Raw genomic sequence first — 21,881 nt, forward strand, 5'->3', positions numbered from 1 at the left:
GAAGCAGGGTCAGGTCATCACACGGTGTCACAAAATGTCAAGTTGAAAGCAAGAAAAGTGGCTGTTCATGCATACAGTGACATTGTGGAACTCCTGCCACAGGATTATATGGATGCTACAAGTTTACAAGCAGGAGATCACAGAAATCATAGAAATCGCAGAAAGGATAAAGTTGGAAGGGGCCACAGTGGAGCATCTGGTCCAACCTCCCTGCTTAAGCAGGGCCATTTCAGAGCACATGGGACAGGATTGTATCCTGGTGGTTCTGGAACATCTTCAGTGAGGAAGACTTGACAGCTTCCCTGGATAATCTCTTCCAGTGCTGAGTCACTCACACAGTAAAGAAATTCCTCCTCATGTTCAGCTGGCACTCCCTGAGCATCAAACCAACTGAACAAATGTATGGAGGAGATACAGTGAGGGCTGCTAAGCAAGACACAACCTCTGATTTCAGGAGCCACTGGATGCAAATCGTAGGAAGTTCAAAGCAGACCCAGCAGAAGTTTCCTCAGAAGTTTCACCTCTTACAATCCTTTCATCTTTGGGGACAAGAACTGAGAGACACATTCTTGTTTTAAGTGATGTATCTGCCTTTCATAGCCTTTACGGTGCTATGAAAAATTGAAAAATGAGTAATTCATTGATGCTTTTAAAATATTTCAGGTTAACTAATGAGCAGCACAGCTCAAGCAGGATGGGCAACGGGGACACTTTTTGTCCAGTTTTGCTGAGTACATCACTTGCAATCATCTTTGCTGGAGACATCTGCAAAAAGGTAAGAGATCATCTAATTCAGGAGAACATTAACCAGAGCACTACAGCACAGCTGTAACACATTTTCTGTGCTTTTATCTCAATAAGGTGTCCTCTTTGGGAACAGTTGAGCCATGGACCCATCACTTATTATTTGTACCAAGTGCCACAGTCCTCAGTTGTGCTAAGGAAACTGCACAAAAACCTTGTAAAGTCCCTGAGTACAGTCACTCACGTGGGCTGGGGAGGAGCAGCAAATGCAGCTGTGAGTGGCATCACTGAGCCTGCAAGTTCTGAGAGCACCAGGGTCCTGCCCAGGCAGGTCCACACCCCACACTGTCCCCAGAGAGGGGCTGCAGAGCCCAGAGTCTTCTCCCTTCCCAGGGGTCAGTTCCTGCTCTGGGGAAGCTGTGAGAGGGCTGTGGTGAGGCTGTCCAAAGAAGGCAAGTGCTCTCAGTAGGAAGAACAGCATTGCCAACAGGTTGAAGGGGGTGATCCTGTTAGGAGTAAACCCTTTTTATTTCAATCCTGCCCCTCTACACAGCCCTGGTGAAGCACACCTGGAGTGCTGGGTCCAGTTCTGGCTCTCCAGTGCAAGAGAGGCATGGAGCTCCTGGCAGAGGCTACAAAGATGATGAAGGGACTGGAGCATCTTTCTTATGAGGAAAAGCTAGAGAGTTGGGCCTGTTCAGCCACAAGAAATGACTGAGAGGGGACCTCATCAATGTATTTCAGTATCTCAAGGGAGGGTGTCAAGAGAATTGAGCCAGCCTCCTCTTGGTGGTGCCAAGCAATAGGACAAGATACAATAGGCAGAAATGGACACAGGAAGTTCCACCTGAACACGAGGAAGAACTTCACAGTGCGTGTGACCAAGCATTGGATCAGATTGCCCAGAGGCTGTGTCGTTTCCCTCCCTGAGTATACTCAAGAACGGTCTAGACGCAATCCTGTGCCACGTGGTCTAAGATAACCCTGCAGGAGGGGGGAGGCTGGGCCAGACGCCCCGCTGCGGTCCCTCACTCGCTGCCCCACGCCGAGCCTCCGTGAGGGCAGCGCCCGCCGCCTCCCGCCCTCACAGCCAAGCGGGCGCGTCCCCCTGCACCGCCCCCCCAAGATGGCGTCCCCGCCCGCCCCACAATGCCCCGCGCGCAGCTGCCGCGCTTCCGGGTGCGGGCCCAGGAGGGCGGCGGGCCCAGCACGGCGGGTGGAGGGCGAGGCTGCTCCGAGCGGATGCGAACGAGCGGGCGCGCAGTGCCGGAGGAGGCCGCGCCCGGACCATGAGGCTTCGACTGTGGCTGGTCCCGGCCCTGGCGCTGCTGTGGGGGCCGGGCGGGCTGGAGGCGCTTGGGCACCCACAGCGCCCGCAGCGCTACGGTGAGGACAGGGCGCGACCACGGCAACCCCGGAGGGGAGGAGGAGGAGGAGGGAGAGACCACTGCGACAGTGGGGGGGAGGCAGGCACGGCACCCCTGTCTCTGCCGGGGGTTGGCGATGGGTGCTGTGTGGGGCAGGGCAGGGCAGGGCAGCCCTCGTGCTGAGGGCATCGCTGATGGGCAGCGTTTGGGGCTGCTGCTCCCTGCGGGGATACACCATTGTTCACACGCGAGGTCTGCTGAAGAGTTTTCCTCCCAGGAGTTTGTGTTCTGTTCAGGCGGGCTAATCCCAGAATAGGTCGGGTAGGACGGCACCGCGGTGGGTCGTCTGGTCCGGTGTCCATGCTCCTGCAGGGTCATCCTGGATCACATTCCGCAGGATTGCACCCAGGCGGTTCTGGAATATCTCCAGTGAGGGAGGCTGCACAGCCTCACTGGGCAAAACCTTATAAATGGCATCCCTTCGTAGTTCTGTTTGGAGAGTCACCAGAGAGCCCGAAGCTATTGGAGCTGAAAGTGACCTCTAGAAAAGCTTGACACGGAGTAGAACCGCTGCTTGATTTAACTTCTCTAAACAGTTTTGCATCTAAGCTTCTGCTTTGCACTGAAGAAGTTGTAGACTTTCGTTTGATAAGCAAAAGCTTATCACTGCAATGGCAGATGGACTCTTGCATGAGGCAGTGGCCGTGTCTTGCCCTCAAGGCCCATGTCTTACATACTTCTTGGATCCTTGTCTTTGCTCCATTTTCCTCTTCCCTGTATGATAGTTTCTGAGCAGCAAAATTCTTGTTTCCTTTAAAAGCTTTGTCTGGCCCCCACATGAAAAACCCCTGTTTTGAAAATCAAAGGTATAAAAATAATTTTGTGATAAGTTCTGTTGCTTTCCTTGAGCCCATTGCTATGTAGGGTGGGATTCACATGGGGTGATGCTGACATTCAAAGGAACAACTGAACTGTCTAAAGACGGTCTTGGAGCACTGTTGCAGTGATTAATCAGCTGTACATTCCCACAGAGATAGTTGTCCTGTCTCCAGTCCCTGAGGCCAGCAGGGACTGCTCCAAGTCTCCTTTCTTGGCTTAGATCTCTCAGCGCATTTCCTGACAGGTGTCTGCACCTCTGCCCTCCTCTCCTGCACCTGAGGTGGATGGATTTGTGGTTTTGTGCACACCTCAGCAGTTTGTGGCTGTAGGAACCTGGAAAGGCTCAGTGGGGGATGCTCCAGGAAGTGTAATAGAAATAAAACAAACACAGTGTGTCCTTTCACCATCAGGGAGGGAGGTCCTGAGCAGCTGTTGCATCTTGGGCTGTCAGATCTTCATGCCTTCTAAAGGACCTGTCTGCTATGAGTTTGTGCAGTCTTTATCTGATGACTTTTATCTTCTTGGCCCACATAGCACTGTGCCTGGACTATGAGCTCTTCAGTTTTATTAAATACTGCATGGAGGAAAACCTCATTTCTTCTGTTTCTCAATGTTGGAAGAATTATTCATTTTCTTCACACCTGCAGTGACTTACATACCTATGCAATTTGTCTCATTTGTACTACTGTTTGTTGTTTAAATGATAAAATATTAGTCTATATAATAATTCTTAATATGAGGAAAGAATCATGGCTTTATTGGTTACTTTTTTCTATATATTTTGTGTTGGATTTTTATTTATTTGAGATGTATGGTCAGGGCTGCAGGACACCATTTGTAATACAAAGGCAGCATACATTTATGATTATGAATGGTTTTGGTTTTGTTTCCTTCTAATAGTCACTCCAAGCTCTCTTTTCTTTGTGGGTTTTTTTTTGTTTGTTTGTTTGTTTGTTTGTTTGGGGGTTTTTGTGTGGGGTTTGGTTTGTTTGTTTTTGTTTTCTTTTGGGTTTTTTCTGGGGTTTTTTTTTTGTTTTGCTTTGAGAGGTAATAATTGTACTGATACACTTTGTGTAAAAACAGTGAGGAATTCTTTTCCTCACGTGTTATTTCACACATTCACACCTTGAATTTCATCACATTTTGTTTTGTTGTCCAGTAAACTAAATATACAAAAGTATTTTGTGAGGGAACTTGAAAAATCCATGTGTGCTACATTAGCTGTTACTTTTATCCACACACTACTGCCAGATCCATATATATGTATAGGAGGCACTGCTTTCCCCGTACCTTATTTAGCTCCAGGCCTAGTAACTTGCACGTCCTTGTTATTGTTACCTGTTGTTGCCAGGTCGGGACACTGAATGTATTTGTTGATTAGGCCTTTGGATGGTACCTGGAGTGGAAATTGGTCTCTTCAGACCCCCCAAACTACACCAGTGGCTCTTTAGTCCCATAGCACAGTTAGGAGTTGACCAGTTCTATTTTTGCAGTGCTTTGTAACTCTTGGGGTAATGCATTCATATCCTGTTGATTTATTGGTCATTTTCTTGACTTCTTGTAAAGCCTCTTTTCCTGAGTCTCAAACACAGGTCTTTACATATATCCTATCATGACAAAAAGGTCCTTTTGGGGAACTTTTTAATCTCCTCTGCAGTGAATACTAAGGTCAGTTATTGGTACCGGCCTTTAGCATCCATTCTTGGGGCTGTATTTGCAGCTTACTTGTTTTACAAGCCCTTCTGGTTATTTAGCTGTGTGGTTTCTTCTCATAAAATAAAAAATATTTCAAGTATTAGCTTTCTGCCTTTTACAAGCTGCTTTTAAAAATACCTTTGCCTATTATTGTGGTTTTACGTTCATCTTTTGTTGGAGTTCTGTTGTCCTCATCTTACAGCTTGGTTTTCTAAATATCATCTTTTCCTTCTAATAATTTCAATATTATTATTTTGAAAGCTTTGTTTTTCAATAGCTTAATTTTTGGGAACTGAAATCAGATTTCTGATGAGCAGTATCTGTAAGGAAGTTTCATGAATTAACATTTTGTGATTTCTGTTGAGAACTTCTTGCTTATTACTCTGAGTTCAGTTTTTCAAGGAGGAAAAAAATTATACAGCAAAAAAAAGAATTTGACAAAGAATAGAATAAGTGATAAAATGATGTGGGTCATTTTCCAGCTTTTTTTGGCTGAAGTAATCTTAGGGTGTGGTGCTCCAGGAGTCTAAATTGATCTAAAATGGGACTGCCACAACCTGACCTCAGCTTTCCAATCCCTTCCCCATTCCTGTGAGCACATTCATGGAATGTGAGCTGTCTGGAAACTAATCTCTTTTTTTATTTGTTTTTTCCTTGCTCTTTTTTTTTTTTTTTTTTTTTTTTTTAGTGGTTTGGGGTCTTTGTTTGCTTGATTTTGGTTTATTTTCAGTAAAGGGTATAGTTTCTCTCTGTGAATTCCATTATTGTGAAGCAGCTCACAGTGTGACTGTCTGTCCAAGCACCTGCCCCATTGTTTTTGGGGGGTGGAAGGGGTTGTGTTCCAGGTGAGGGATGAAGGCAGAATGGTATCCACCTCAGTTTGTCTTCAAGGTGTTCTCTTTTTAGTAATGTTGACATCAGGGATCAGTTTCTAGAGAAGTGGGACTCCAGTACTCAATACAGTGACTGATACTATAGTTTGGCCCCAGAAAAATTAATGGCAACTCTTTCAAGATTTTTCTCTTTGTTGTAATTTATCTCTGAAGATAACCTTTTATACCTATAAAATATTACGCTGTTTGTCTTGGAGTTCAGACATATCTGAGTGGTAACAGAGTACCATTAATGTACTTGAAAAGAGTAACAGTGCAAATGTCCAGCTTGGGTGCTGAATAGGTGAATAGGTACTGAATATACCTAAAGAACTGCCTGAATCTGTATTACAGTACAGTGGTACAAGTTGTGTGCTACCACTAAGCAGCATGTGTGCAGGTTACCCCCAACAGACTCTGGATGTAAAATGTGTTTTACTCAACTGTTGCCCTTTTTGAGTGAGAACTTTTTGTCACAAGCTGGGCAGGGAACTAAAATAAGATATTTCTTCCTTTGCTGGGCTGATGATATTCTTTAAATCACTCACTGGGGTTCTTTTTCTATCTGCCAAATTGCACTAATAAAATCTGAGGCAGGTACCCTGATTTTCACCATTTTTTTCTCCACACTGCAGACATACCATGCAGAACTTGGAACAGCTGCATGAGCTGGAGAAATACCCTGGTACAAATGGTTCAGTGCATACCTACCTGATGCACATCAGAAGACTCGGATTTAGATTTGTTAAGTGAAAAAAACAAATGGTAGTGGTGTTGATGAATAAACCAGGGGAGCTAAGTGATACAGAGGGCAGAAAGAAATTGATTTACAGTCAGTTTTGAATTCTTCACACTTGGTGTGACAAAATGCAGGAAGTCCAAAGGCCAGGAATGTAACTTGCTGCCAGAGAATTTAGGGATTGGAAGTTTAGCTCAGCGTCAAGAATGTGCAGTGAGATAACTAGTGACAAAAATCGTAATGCAAGTTTAAATTTTATCCTGCTGGACTGAAGCTTCTGTTGGAGACTAAGGCAAGACCTAGGTGAGAGTCAAATTATTCATTTCTTTACCATGATCTGCCTTTTTCGTTACAGTTTCTTACCCCATTGGACATCCTTTGAAGCAAGATTACTGTTTTAGATGGAGCTGGTTTTGCAGTTTGTCCCCAAAAGCTGAAGGTTGAGTGTGTTTCTCACCATGCATCACATGGTGGAGAATTCAAGGACACACAATCTCACAGCATGTGGTCCCTGCCCAGGATGTGGCAGGATTATTTCAAAATCATTGCAGGAATTGATGCAGTGTGTGTCTCTGTATAAACAGCAAATGCTTGGTGTAGACATGGCCCTATTGAATGCAAATGACCACTATTATTTTTGTGTTGTGGATTAGCAATCTTTTCCATGAAGTTACTTAATATCAAGGTTTTCAAGTACTTTTCTCGGGTTTGTTTTCATTTGTTCATATGAATAGGTCAATGTTTCCATTTCCAGCTGAAAAAAGTGATTGAAGTGTAATTTCTGCAAAAAGTACTCAAGGTCAACAAAAAGAATAATGTCAATGCTACATTAAATTCTAATTAATATGAATTACCTTTAACTGTTGTAAGAATTTTGATAATGGAAGCCTAATCCAGTGCTCAGCATGGGTTTGATTTTCAGTAGTGCCAATTTGTTCTGACCTTTAAGCAGACAAAAAGTAAAATTCTTGTTTGCTTTCAAGATTTGGGGTGTTTTAATTTTCTCCCCGGTAAAAACTGACAGCTTCCCTGCTGCTGTAGATTGCTGATAGCAGCAGTGACTCATCTCAGTTTCATGTTTCTGCCACTCTGGAATTTTTGTGTGCATGTGCAGAAGCCCCAGCATGGATTTTTGCTCTGTGGCAAGTGAGGAAGCGCAGCCGGCCATACTCTAACACTGGCACTATGACTTTACATTCAGATGTAATTGTGTGTTTAGTAGTCAGCAGAGATTTGTCTTTGGGATAGAAGTTTATATTTAGTTTCTGTTATGAACAGGTTGATCCCTCACTCAGACTGTAGGAGTCTGAGTTTACCTGTTTGCCAGACTGATGATGGCATGTGTTTTGCTGTGAACCCAAGAGCTAGGTTTCTTTAACAAAGAACAGTTTATCCTGTTGTCCTTTTCTGTGGTCTTCGTGTGCAGCACATGAGCTTGCCTGTTTTGGGGGTGTCCAGCGACCCTCTCAATGGTTCTAATGGATTTCCTGATGTACATGTGATAGTACTGCCCATCTTTGTCACTTGTGGCCTGCATCTCTTCACAATATCCATCCCTGTCTTCCTGTGCTGCCCTAATGTGCATTATTTGTACTTTTTTTCCCTCCTTGGTATTTGCATTTTTAACCTTTGTAGGCAAATGGACTGGGAAGTGGGAAGGCAAGAGGACTCTGTTATGAAGGGAGGCACCTACAGCTGCCACCCAGTAGATGCTGATCTATAGTTGCTGAGGTGTTGAACAAGAACATGATATCACTTGGTTTCCTTTCTCACATTTTCAGGTTTTCACTGAAATAGTAAAATTCTGCCCCTCGGTACCTGTGAGGTGCCTCAAATTTTGGAAGTTCATGTGTGAATGAGTCCATAGTTGTGTCCACAAGGAAAAGAAATGCAGTCAGAAGTGAAGGGGTTGGTCTCACAAGTGTAGTCTAGACAGTAATTAGTGTCTACCTAGAATCAGCTCCACTTGATTTTATTTTGTGACCCAGCAGGATTTTATGATGTGGTATCTTTGTACAGTAGTGAGGCTTGTAGTTTTTTGATAGCCAGACAAATGGTCTGTTTCCAGAGAACACTGCATCCTGGTGACTGGGCAGTTCCTCTCTGCAGGATGTATGAAAGCATGTGATTTAGGGGTGGGTTGTGCTGGGGTTTTTTGAGCATCAAGTCATATGATGCTGTTCTCTTGTAAGATGGGATGGCTGTATTGCCCTCGCTTCATTTTAATTATGAGGATGTTCATTCAGTAGACTTCCTTATTTTTTATAATGTCAATGTTTGGCAGTATATTGCTTTTTTTTTTCCCTTTGGAAAGTGGTCTATTGTCATTAACAAGACAAACTGTTATTAAATCAAGTAGATCCAACAGTGTAAGTTTTGTTCCTCACTGGTCCTTATTTAAGATGTGATTAGTGAAGGAGATAATTTACAAGGTTGGAAGTGTGTGAGGTAATGTGTAGGAGCCATTGTGGGTATTCAGCTGTATTCAAAACCACCAGAAACAGCAGCTTAATTATCTATACAGCTTCTGCTAAACAGAATTTGCACCCTTAAGGAAATATTCCCACTGCCTAGAAACAGATGTTTATTTTACTGTGGGGAAAAACGTTGGAGTAGTATAAAGGTGCTGCTACATGAACAAGTTTTTCCTGAGATGAGCTAAAGGGTATTTAGCAAGCTGTTAGCTTTTCCATGATACCCATCACTGGCATGTCTGAATGTGTGATAAGGAGGGAGTAGTTGCCCAGTGTAGCTGCAGGAGAAGTGCTCTGTGGAGAGGTGGACAGTAAAGCAGCAGCATCCCTGCCCTCCCAGCGTGAGGGCTGATTAACCCTACCCGGAGGCTTCCTCTGCTGCTGAGTGAGTGAGTGCAGGCACCTTGTTTTCTCACGTGGTTTGACTAGTTTGGTGCAGCTGGGATCAAGTTAAAAACATGCCTTCTAAAGCATTCAGCAGCGCTGATGTGGCTGACCATTCTTACTAACAGGTTTGTCCAGAAATGTGCTCAGAGTGTAAACTTTTATCTTGTTATGGTTTATTAGAAGGCTGCCATGTATTTGGTTCTTGCTTTGAACTGGTTTCTGGTACAAGTTCTTCTGTTTACATGTTCTTGATGAGCAAAACAGCAACCACTCTTCAGTGGAAACAAGTAAACATGATTTATCTAAACTGTTGAAAGCATGGGCTGTTTTGTGTGGGATAAGTGTTTCAGTTCACTTTGTATTGTGTCTCTGGCAATGTCTCTGTACCAGATGTGCTGGAGAAAGATGTAACAGCACGTGCAAGGAGTTGTTACAGAACAGCTTTCCCACAATGAACCTTCTCAATGTGTCCTCTTTGTCAACAGTCTCCTAAAAGCAGCATAAGCTGTTCAGAGAGGGTACCCACAAACATTTATGCAGGACTGCATCACCTCCTGCCTGGCACAGACCGTTTGTGTGCCCAGTTGAAATGTGAATATTTTCTTCATTAGCCTTCTCCATTAGCATTCCCTGGGATGGTGCTGCAGCCAAAGGATCCAGCTGTGTTGCAGCCAGTGAGTGGCTCTTACTGCAAACACAGGGGCAGCTGTTTTATGTAGGGTGATGGACACCTGCTTTAGCTCTTGTGCTCCAAGCTGGAAAGACTCCAGTCTGTGTTTCCTCATCTAAATTCTGAGGCTCTGAATTCTATTTCCAATTATTGTGTTTGGTTTCTTCAATTAATATATTTTAATGTACAAGAAGAGCATACAAAACTAAATAGTAACAATTAAGAATATGGAGTCCTTCTATTAAGTTATTCCTCAGCTGAATCAGAAAAATTGTTACTAGTCAACTGCTCATAAGCTTTTGATAGGTTGATTGGAAATCAGCTTGAGATCAGATCCCAGATGTAGTCAATGAGTGCGACATGAAATACAGCCTGGAGCCCCTTCTTCAGTCTTGGAGATGACACTGATTTAACAGTTCCACTGCAAAATCCTAAAATCCTTCCTGGATGTGTTTGCAGTGCCTGTTGTAGGACTGCTCATGTAGGCTTGTCATCCCATTCCAGTGCCTTTGACTGAAAAATTATTTCTGCTTTTATTCTCTTGGAATGATTGGAGAAATAACTGCAATTATTCCTGCAAGGCCCACTGATTATCTAGTGGTCTTTTTTAAATCCCAAAAGTAATTTTTTTTTAAATTTTGGATCTTGAGTTTTAGGTAGGAACATTTCTGTCATGGGATAATTTTGAAGAGAGTTCTAAAAAATATTAATTATATCTTCTGAGTTAAAACTTCACACTTCCAGATAAGCGTAACCTTTCCAGAAATGATGCAGTGCAAAAGAATGCTTATGAAATGGCTGACTTGCCACATTTACTTGTTGGGTTCCGGACAATAGATGGGGCATGAGATCATGGGAATTTACTGTTGTACTTATGAAAGCCAAGCTGGTTGGAGAAGGCTGACATTGGTATTTGAATTGCTAGCTGAGCACTGAAAGAGAAACTTCTTCTTTTGAAATACATGCAGTGGCCTCCAACTCAGGGAGTTAAGCTGTTCTCTCGTGCATTCTTGAGCTCTTTGGTGCTAGAGCAGAGTTTATTAAAAGATACTTTCTGTGTTAAGTCTGGAAGTCTAGTGCCAGGAGGCTTTTAGCCCAGAAACAAGGTGAAAAAAAAGAGGCAAGAGTTGGTGAGGTCAAAGCTGGGGGCAGAGGTGGATCACTGCTGTGGATTTCTTCTTGAGAACTTTAGGATATTGTCTTTGTCACTGATGTTCCTTCCCGGTCTGTCTTACAAACCCAGTTTCTGTATGTTCTTAGGAGGTTTGTCTCCGGGAAGGAAGGTACCGTGAGGTGAAGGCTGGTGGCAATAAATAAATACTTGCCATATCAGGATGCAATTAAGAGGTTCCCTAAAATGACAGGAATGCAGAAATCTAGGAGGGTGTGGAAGGGAACGAACCGCAAAAAAATGGTTTGGGAAACCTAAGCTCAGATCTATTGAAGCCCATGGGAAATGACTCTTGGACCATAATGAAGATAATGGGGAATGAATACCAGAAAGATTTTTAAACTTGAATAAAAAGTCAAGTATATGCTTTCTATGGCTGCCATCCATAGTCTGCTGTACAGCTGGATTCTGTACAGTTCTGTGTTTTCTTTACAATAATGACACTTCATCTTTTATTTTCAATAAGCCATGAACATGGATTCATTTCGCAATATGAACATTTTACAGGAAAATTTTGTTTTGAGTGTATTACCAATATATTTGTTCCACATCTGTCTGATACCATAATTAGTTAACAGATTATGTCTGGGAGCAGTGTATCTTAAGCCTCTACTTATGTTGTAAGTAAAATTAAAAGCAAACAAATTTAGGAAGGATAAGAGGAAATATGAACAAGTGCACTCTTGTTTCAGGGTTACAGGAACTGGGAGTGCCGTGTGTTTCATTTGTTACTTCAATAGAATCATCTTACTCATCTTCATGAACTTCTTAGGTCTTGTTCTTACTACCCTTCCTGTGTCTCTGTGAGACATTTCCAAAAGGGTGTCTGTATATTAAGGTGGAGTAGGACTTGCCTACCAAATAAAAAAACCTGATTTTTTTTTTAGCAGACTTCTCAGTTCTCTTGCCATGAAACTGAGACATTTTGTCTGGCCATAGTGGCAACTGCGTCTTGCTTTTTGGCATGGCTTTCTCTTGGTTCTGGTCTGTACTTCAAAGGAAGAGGTGGAAAAGGACAGTAATGTTTTGTAGCTAGGGTTGTGCCTCTCGGGCAGAGCTTGTGCTTGGCAAGTCCCTGAACAGCACGGCAGTAGTACCACGCCTCTTGTTTCATGCCCCATGTCCCACACACTTGGTCTGTATCATTGACCAATGTTGGATATCCCGTGTATCAACATTCACTTTGAGAGGTCAGCTCTAGCCTGAGTGTAGTGACAGAATCTTGAGTTTGATTAAAAGAATTCAGAACTAAGCAGTTTAATGAGTATTTTTTTCCCAGAACTGATTTCCTTGCCTGTTCCTACCCCTTCCTAGGTGGTTCTGGATGAGGGCAGACACCAGATAAAAAGCAATTAATTAGAACGGACTTTTTAACAAAAAAAGAGCTGTTTGGAGGGGGAAGTTAGGCATTTACTCACTGCATGGCTCTAGTGAACCAGCTCTGCAGCATTTGGCAGCTGAAAAGGAAGGCCCTGCCTGACATGCAGCAGTGGGGCACGTGTGGGGAAAATCCCAATGACAGAAAACACGGTGATAGAAACTTGTCTTTGCATATAACCCGAAACACATGGTAATCATGTGCAGGTGCTCTCGACCGGAGGGTTGTAAACAGAAATCAGGAAATTGCAACTGCGCTGCCCTTCCTGTGTTGCTCAAGGCCTGGGGAGGGAGAAGCCTGGGAACTGCTGCTCAGTGGTGTCTGCTGCCCAAGAAAGGAGCCGTGTCGCCTGTGCCTTGCTCTGTGAGTGGGTCTGGCGCAGGGCCAGGAGGGCTGTGAGGGTCATCTTTGCTTCTGTGCCTTCCTCACTTTAGTGTACACAAGCACACCTGTGGCTGTACAGTGCTGGTTAATTCTCCCCACCCACCCACCCCCTTGCAAAAGGAAAAGCAAGGTGCTTCCCTTGCCCTCATCAGTGCATGCGTTCTTAAAGCTTTCCTGTGCTTTGGAAGCATGGATTTGGGGATAAATTATGGTACTGAGTGACAGGTTTAAAAAACCCATATTATTTCAAGAGCTATGAGCATCTAGATTTCAAGTTGGCAATCTTGGTTTGTTGCACAATAGCTGGTAAAACAGCTTATTAGTGGTGCTGCTTACTTAAAAGGCCAATAAAACACATGAGGTGCCTTTGCTGAGTGGGGCAAGCTAGTGACCCCACTAGCTAGGGACTCTGAAGGAATGCCATCTCCCTTAACAGAAAACTTCTTTGGTAGCTATCAGGTCTGGTTTAGAAGCATAGTTGGAAATGGAGGGGAAGGAAACAGGAATTTTTTTTAAAAAAAGAATGTCTGGGTGAGCACTTCTGTCTCTTGGAAAGCACATCTGAATCCTCATTTAGTGCAGTGAAGAGTGAACACCTCTGGCTGAGAAGGAAAATGGCAATGTGGGAATAAGAACCTGTGGTTAAGGCTTTAAATAGCAACTGAATCTATCAGTGCTAGTGGAAGCCAGGGTGGTTGTTGGGTGTCTCTCTAGGTGGTGGGTGCTCCAGAGAAGCAAGAATGTGGATGGATGTTTGAATGAAGGAATGCCTTACAAAGTAGCAGGAGGCTTTATCAGCAAGAGCCAAGGACTGTTTGCAGCTATCCTGCACTTGTTAATGGTGAAAACATCTGCAGAATATTGACCTGAATTTGTAATTTTTGTGCTGCTCCCATAGGTATTCAGGCACTTGGTCTCCTTTCTCTGAACAAGTTTTTGTGTTCTGAGTAGGAAAAGGAGTTTTGCATGATGGTAAGGTATTGGGAAACCAGGGTATCTCACCTGAGTAGTCTTGTTAGTTAGTTCTAATTGATTGTGATATCCAGATACCTGTTTTCTGGCTACTGTTGGCCAGAGAGGCCCAATACAGTCCAGTCTGCAATTAACTTGGTTTAAGTCTCCTAGGTTAAACTATTTCTTCCTCAGACTCATGTGGGGACCAGTAGAGAAATTCACCCCAGAGAAATGGGGCCATTCTCCCCATGTAGTTTCTGGGGGCAGCCAGGGAGGGCTTAGTTCTGAATTGCTGTGGCAATAAAAATGATGAGTTGGTTGCTCAGAAGTTGTAGAAAAAGTGAAGCAAACTCTGTCACTCTCAGATTGTCTTGTCTCACTCTATGATTTCTACTTGTGTACACAAAATAGGCCATTACAGAAACGTACAGTAGTTATCCTAAAATTAGAGCAAATGTGGTCTCACTGTTAAAATGGGAGTCTCTGGTTTGCTCTTTTTTTATGTGTGCATTTGGAAAGAAAGTCTTTTGAAACTAAAGCTTTCCTTGTTGGTCTTTCAGACACAGTTGAGTCCATGCTTTCAGACTACGACATCCTCTCCCTGTCTAGCATCCAGCAGCACTCACTGAAGAAGAGGGACCTCCAGCCTGAGACACATGTAGAGAGGCTCTTAAGTTTTTCAGCCCTGCAAAGGTAATTAAATCATTAATGATGAAATAGCATAATATTTTCCCTCAGTTTCTATGAGTAATGTGCAGTTTCAAACCCAGAAATTGTCTTGTTTTCTGTCATGACTGGCCAGTTCTTCTAGGTTAGTGATCTGCATGGTTATATGATTTCAGAGAGGCTCAGAGGAAAGGGGAAAGTAAGTTCTGTTTTATTTCTCTGATGGCTGAAGTGACAGTCATTTAGGATTTCTTTTGATTTATTTTTAGGTTTAGTTTCATGTAGATTACTCCCACTGATAGGGTTGAATCTCACTTATACCTCATCTGGCAATGTTGTCAGTACTTCTGGTCTGTCCTCTGGTTCTTGAAAATCTCAGCCTTCAGTTTGGGAATTGTGGGTGGTTTGCTGCCCAATAGATTTACTGTATTTCATGTTTTGTTTGTTTGGTTTGGTTTTGGTTTTTGGTTTTTGTTGTAAGATGGGACATAAAAGTTCAGGTGAAAGGGGGAGGAGAAGTAGAAGGGAGCAGGCATGAAGATTGCAGAGATTTTATTCTGAGAGTCAGAAAAATGCCTTGCAGGTATTTTAGTGCTGAAACTGAATCTGAAATGGGGAGCAGGGTCAGAATAACACTTTGTATTAACAAATGTAGATTCATTTTTGTTTGTGTGACATCTTGTCCTCTGTGTATTCATGTGTTTCCCCTGTGTCATCTTCAGCTGTCATGCAAGTAATGCATAATTGTTGAATCTCAAAATGTTTGAAAGGGCTTTTTTTTTTTTTTTTTGAGTTTGGAGGGGCAGTTATGAAAGGTTAATGGGATCAGATGTCTGACTGTCCCTGTTTTGCACTGCCTCATGCACGCTGGCTTTAGGGTGAGGTTGCCAATGACGATTACAGAATAATTGCAGAGGAGCATGCCAAAAATCTTTGACCCAAAGCCCACATAAACCAAGAGCCCACGAGGCTTCTTCTAGAAAAGGGATACTTCTTGGGATAGTTTTCAGTTTTTGGGACAATATATTGTAAAAAATGTAGAAAAATGTAGGGAGTTTAGATTTCTGTTTATGGTCTTCTGCCTGTATTATGTCAGAAAGTAAGAACTTCAAGATAATTTAATTTCAAATAGATGGAGAAATTTCTTGGTCTGATTCTTTTTTTTTAATAGTTACCAGTAACTGGTTTTGCTTAACTGCAAATGGAGAAGGCACATTATGGGCAAACTGACTATTTTAGATTTGGGGGGTTATATTTTTAACTTTTTAATTAAACATCTGTGACTCTTAAAATATTTACAGTTATCAATTACACAGTATATGTTTTTGTAGGCTGCTTATCAGAATTAATGCTTTTTAACTTCTTTTGGACCTTCAGTAAATGGAGATTGAATGTATCTGTTATATGTATATACTTTGCTTAAAAATAAATGTAAGTAAATTCTTTTACAGGCACTTTAAATTATACTTAACTGCAACTGCTGAACACTTTTCAGAAAAATTTCAAGCATTAGTTGTGGATGGTGAAGGCAAGGAAAAGGAGTATCGTGTTCAATGGCGAGACTTTTTCACCGGACATGTTGTTGGTCAGTATGAAGTAGACTATGGGTCAGTGCTGAGCAACCACAGCTTTGCTCGAGTCTCTTGGGCACAGTAAATGGTGTATTTCCCTCATTTTCATCAGATGTGGTTAGGATGAAGAAATAAACATAATTCTTATCCTCTTGGGTTTTCTGGTTTTGTTTTTGTGGTGTGTTTGGGGATTTTTTAGGTTTGGTGGGTGGTGGGGTGTATTGCATCAAGCTCCTAAGACAGGACTCTTGTGTTGAGTTTGGCAGGACACAAAGGTATAATTTACTTAAGCAGCAGCTTGCAAATCATTATTTTTTTTAAATTCTGATGGTAGCTTTAATTCCAGCTGGAATGTAGGACTTGAATGTTCCTTGCCCCAGAACACAAAGCCAAGGTAGAAGTGATGCAGTAATGCCTAGACTGTTCAATTAAAAGACTTAAAGATAGATAATTCTTTGTAGATTACTTTTCTGTAAAGAAAGATGCCATGCTCCACTTTCATGCAGTACTAATGCTTCTGCTAAGTTGTTTTGATTTCTTTGTTGCCTTTGTGATGTGGTGAGACTTTTCCACTGGAATGCAGGCTGACGCCATGAAATTGCTGTCTGATAGTAGTTAGATGCACGCTGCTTTTGTTGGCAGAAATATTGTGTCCCCCATTATTAATCCCCACAGCCATCTGAACACTTTCTGCAAAATTTTCTGTTAAGTCTGAGTCTCATTGATTGTGACCATTGGGAAATTAAGACCTGGGGGAAGTGCTGATTAATTTCATTTTTTTTCTTTAAATGGAACAGTACAGAGACCGAGGAAGGTAATTTGTCATGAAGTTTAGAAACAATTAGAAACCCCCAACAAACAGTGTTTGTGCAGGAGCACATGCAAACAGATGAATTAATTTAATGCTTCCATGCTTATGTTAAAGGAGAGCATAATTCCAAGGTTGTGGCACATATTGGGGATGAAGATTTTACAGTGCGAATCAATACTGATGGAGAAGAATACAATATCGAGGTATGCTTTGCTGTGATGGAAAACTGTATCCAGACAATCACCTTCTTTTCCTCTGGGTGTTCCTCTTCCTTGTTGGTTATGTTGACACTTCTGTAGCTCAAACTAGATTTGGTGGTAGTGTTTGTTTTGGGGTGAGGATGGAGAGAAATAAGAAACCAATTTGGCTTGCAAGTATTGACTTTTATTAGTGAGTGGCATTCTCTGACCGTTGCATGTTTTAGGTACATCAGGGAGAAGGTATATTTTAAATAGGAAGGGATTTCAGAAACAGAAATGGATAATGTCAGAAATTAGTGGTGATCGTGGCCTCTAACTGTGGCAGTCTAAACAGAGTCAATATCTGTGAAGCTTTTTAAAACTGGCTTTGTTACATCTTGGAAGTTTTCCCATTCTTAGAGCTTCATTAAAAATCTGATATTTTATCTGAAAATTGGTAATTTTTCCCTACTCCCTTGTTTTTCACCATTTTACTTGCTTGTGTTATTTTGAACTCTTGGTTAAAAAAAAATTCAACAAGTATATAATTAGAGACTGTCATAATGAGATATTCAGTGCAGTATATTCCCAGACACAAGCAGTATTTGAATGGGTGAATAACAGTAATTATGGCTGAGGGTTATATGGATATTGTAATTGTCTCCAAATCCAAAGATACGCAGAATTATGGGTAAACCTGAGAAATCTAGTCATGTTAAAGTATAAAAATGTGATCAAAATGCCCAAATCACTGTACTTGTGTTTTACATTGAGAACATACAGTATCTGTTTGCTTGTGATGTAAAGCATTTTTGTGTTTGTGCTCCAGAGCAGTTGTGGGTGTGCTTGTTCCTCTGTGCAGCCACCCCCCTGTTCCTGGCTGGCTGTGTCTGTGCAGCTGGGGGCAGGCAGTGTGTGCAGCCTCTGCCCTGTTGCCTTGCTGGGGCTGTCCCCAGGTCAGCTTTGGCCACTACCAGCCCTGGGTGAGATGATTGCCATGTGCAGAGGGAGCTGGCCTGAGTCTGTTCCCCAAAGGCAGCATGAGCAAAGCTGCTCTGCCATTTCCTGCTTTTGTTTTCAGGGTAGTTGTGTATGGTTTGGAAAGGCTGTGGGCCTTTGTGTAAACTGCTGGTGCCCTCTCACCTTGCCTTAGTGTGTGAAACCTTCAGTTTTGTGCTGCAGACATGGCTGCTGACATGGCACAGCCTTTACATTCTGGGACCTTTTTGCTGTGAAGTGAAAGCACAGTGTGCTAAATGATGGCTGGCTGAAGTTGGAAGAGCCCTGCCTAAGGGCCAGAGGAGACCCAGAGCCAGGTGCACTATGCTGTAGGTGCAGGCAGTCTGTGCTGCTTGGCTCTGGCCAAAGAACTGACCCTGTCTGTGTCATATTTGGTGGTGTTGCTTTAGCTTTAACATTCAGATAAAAATAGGATTTGTCAGTAAAGTAAAAAGATTATTTGTATGCATCTGCTATGGGAATTGGTGTCTTTCCTTGAGATTTCTTGGTGTTCTTTGGTTTTGGAGAAACTTACATGCTTGTGAGTGACTTAGGTAGCTGAACATTGAAGAGCCCACATTCTGCTGCGTGCTTAAAGGCTCTCTGTTACCTGTCTCTTCCTGTGCTTCTGGTCAGTGCATGGGTTACCAGTTAAAGATATCCTTCTGGCTCCATGCTCTTACAGAGGGGAGCAGAGGAACCTGAGAAGCCTCTTCAGCTTGCTCAGATTCTGAGGAGAAGAAAAATTCTCTCCTATGGCTTTATCAGGTAGCTGCCACTACTTTGTTAAGATGCTCTGAGACTTTTGCATTCCTGTGTAGCATAAGAGAGTTGACTTCTGTTGGCTTTCTTGTGGATGTCATTTTATCAGTAGATTTGTTCCTATGGGTGAAGTGCATTTGTGCCATTTGTGTGTGTAGACAGAAAACTGTGGAGATACAATGGTGCATACATAAAGTTTTTTACTTATCTAGACTTTGGGTTCATTGTGTTTCTAACTTCTCCTTGTGCTGTCAGCCACTGTGGAGATTTGTAGATGATGCGGAAGATGAAAGACTGCTGGTCTACAGATCTGAAGATATCAAAGATTTCTCAAGGTTGCAGTCCCCCAAAGTATGTGGTTATTTAAAGCTGAGTGAAGATGAACTGCTGCCAAAAGGACTGGAAGACAGGAAACAAAATGAAGGTGAGTGTCCATACCTTGGGAGAGCGGCATCTTTGAAACAAATTAGCTCTTTCAGTTCACTGTGGGCATGAAGGGGGAAGCAGCACTCCTCATGCCTCTTTAAACAACTTTGTATTTCTGTGCACTGTGCAGCAGGACCTCTTTGGCCTCTATGGTCACTCAAGGATCCATCTTGAGCTGTGATGAGGTTTTGAGAGTTTTTGGTCCCAGTTTCCTCTGTTCTTTGCTGTGTTAGCAAAAGTTGGGGCAATGGCTAGGAACAGGAGGAGGAGAGTTGTTAAGGTTGTGGTGATGATCTTAAAAGCTCTATAAGTAAATCTGATGAATAACTCAGTTTCACTGCCATGCGTTCTTTTCCCTACAGTAGGTTTGAGGACTGTTAGGAAGACAAAGTACAAGAATGACTATTAAAAAAAAAAAAAGCCCCAAACTAAAACTAAACATCCCCATTCTCCTCCCAGGAGCCCACCCACGCTCAAATTCAGGTCTTGAATAAGGACAGTAGGCTGAGCTGTGGTAGTAGTATTGAGTGGTTTTTTTTGAAATATTTACTTTAGGAAGCACCCATCGGAAGAAAAGAGCCGTTCCAGAGAACTCCAAAAACACGTGCAAGATGTTGGTAGTGGCAGACCATCGTTTCTTCAAGTACATGGGCCGTGGGGAAGAGAGCACCACTATCAATTACTTGGTAAGTAACACCATACAGCTTATATTGCTTTTGTACACATGGCTTTTACCTGGGAAAATGCTAAATTGTGCTTTAAAAATATTCTACAACGAAGCTAAGGTAGTTCAGTAGTCTTCAAATTTCACTTAAAAGCAAATTCCTTCCTGTCATATACTTCTGTTAGCTATGCTGTTTTCTGCCCAGGAACTTCTCTTTTCACAGTCAGAGCTCTAGAGTCTCCTGGGTTTTGAAATCCACTGCAAATTATCTCAGCAACTTTAAAGTTCTAGCATATTTAATGAGAAGTTAAAGCAACTCATATAGATCTTCTTTTCCAGATTATTTCAGGTTTCTCTGTCCAGAACAATAAATTAGAAGCAGGCCCAGTAAACAAGTTGTTTGGCTGTACACTGGTGGTGTGTATTAACCCCAGCAGGCAGCTCAGCTACAGGCAGCTCAGCCTCAGGCAGCCACTTGCTCTCCTAGATGGAATGGGAAGAGAATCAGAAGGGTGAAGGTGAGATAACTTGTAGATTGAGATAGAAACAGTTTAATAGCAAAAGTTGTTCACAGCAGCAAAGCAAAACAAGGGAATTAATTTACTGCTTTTCATTAGCAGGCAGGTGTTCAACCATCCTCAGGGAAGCAGGGCTCCATCGTGTGTACCAGTTACTGAGTGACCCAGCTGAAACACTGGGGTTGTCTATCTGACAGGTTTTTGTGAACTAGAACAAGGCCCTTCTCTCTTTCAGCAGAAAGGGAGAGTATGGGGGTTTAGGGACTGAAGACAAAACAAATTAAAACAGGTTTGGAGGCCTGTTGTTCATCTAAAGTCTCTTTCTGAGCTTTACTCTTTGAAATGCTAATCACTCTGTTCCACTTTTGCTGGCGTTTTGACCTTTCTGTCCCCAGAAGTGCTTTCACATTCTCCAGGTGAGGGGGCCTCATTTGGTGTGTTCGCAGAAGTGCTCTTACCTCAGCATCTGACATGTGCTGAGGCTGACCCCTGTTGTGTTTCCTGGGTAGATGGGTACTGTTAACAACACAGTGAATGGAAAACTAAAGCATAAGCTATTACTGAGTGGTTCTGAATGTCACTTCTCCTTCTCAGCAAGTTTGGTGGTTTATATTTAGCATAAGGTGTTTTTATAAGAGAACAGCTTGAAAAGGGAGGTATTGATTGTGGGCACTGACAAGAGACTTCCTGGAACTTTGTGCTTGAACCATAATGAGGAAAATAATAGGTTTTTGGCTGGGTGAAGGAAGCAAGCCTGGGGGGTCAGTTAAACTAGTTAAGCTCTATGCTGGAACAAAGCAGTAAAAGCAGCTCCCTCCTCTGCCCTTCCCCTCAAAGAAATCTGGAAAATTAGTGTTTGAACAAAGTGTTTCTCAAAATGTCTTGTTCTTAATATTATTGCTATTCTACTACACAAACAAAAGTGATAAATGGAAAAGTTTGTGCTACTATTTAATGATGGAAAATTTTCAAGTATATTGGATAATACTGATCCAAAACCAACAGTACTTGGATCCAGGGAGTTTGTCCTATTACCTTTCACGAGGTTCAATTTTAAGTCAAGTGACTGTTTCTAGGTAAGTATGTAGCAGTTTCTCTGAGTGTCTTTTGCTCCATGAAAGCTCATTTGGGTAACCTGTTTTCTCCTCCACACAGATTGAACTGATAGACAGAGTAGATGACATCTACCGAAACACTTCCTGGGACGATGGAACCTTCAATGGGTACGGCATACAGATAGAGCAGGTATTCACTGCACTCTGCAGAGGGCTTCCAGCTTAAAGGAACATGCTTCAAACAGCAGTGCTTCTGATTATTTTGTCTGGGTTAGAGCTAAAATAATAAAATCCTACATTATTAACCCCAGCCAGGAGCACTCTGAAATTGCATCTTGCCAGTGTTAATGATCTGACACGATGCCCATTTTCAGTTCCTTGTGGTGTTTGAGATGTGAATTTTCAGGGAGAATTTTTCCATATTTATTCCTGATTCAAAAGTGTATTTTTCACCTGAATATGAGCAAATTTTGTTTCATTCAGACCTACTCATGCATTTATCTCATATACCTGTTG

The 21,881-nt window shown here is 42.4% G+C and overlaps 1 protein-coding gene across 1 annotated transcript in view; it reads left to right on the top strand.

Moving 5' to 3' along the window:
- Nucleotides 1-1,947: 1,947 nt before the first annotated feature.
- ADAM17 (ADAM metallopeptidase domain 17) overlaps nt 1,948-21,881 on the top strand; it is a 33,481-nt gene continuing 13,547 nt past the window's right edge. Inside the window, exons 1-7 of the mRNA XM_066547223.1 lie at nt 1,948-2,130; nt 14,275-14,407; nt 15,832-15,965; nt 16,877-16,965; nt 18,958-19,126; nt 19,684-19,814; nt 21,466-21,555. Coding sequence (XP_066403320.1) covers nt 2,034-2,130; nt 14,275-14,407; nt 15,832-15,965; nt 16,877-16,965; nt 18,958-19,126; nt 19,684-19,814; nt 21,466-21,555 — 843 coding nt within the window. The 5' untranslated portion in view covers nt 1,948-2,033. The remainder of the gene's footprint in view (nt 2,131-14,274; nt 14,408-15,831; nt 15,966-16,876; nt 16,966-18,957; nt 19,127-19,683; nt 19,815-21,465; nt 21,556-21,881) is intronic.

This window comes from Molothrus aeneus, chromosome 3 (genome assembly GCF_037042795.1).
Source record: "Molothrus aeneus isolate 106 chromosome 3, BPBGC_Maene_1.0, whole genome shotgun sequence".
NCBI lineage: Eukaryota > Metazoa > Chordata > Aves > Passeriformes > Icteridae > Molothrus > Molothrus aeneus.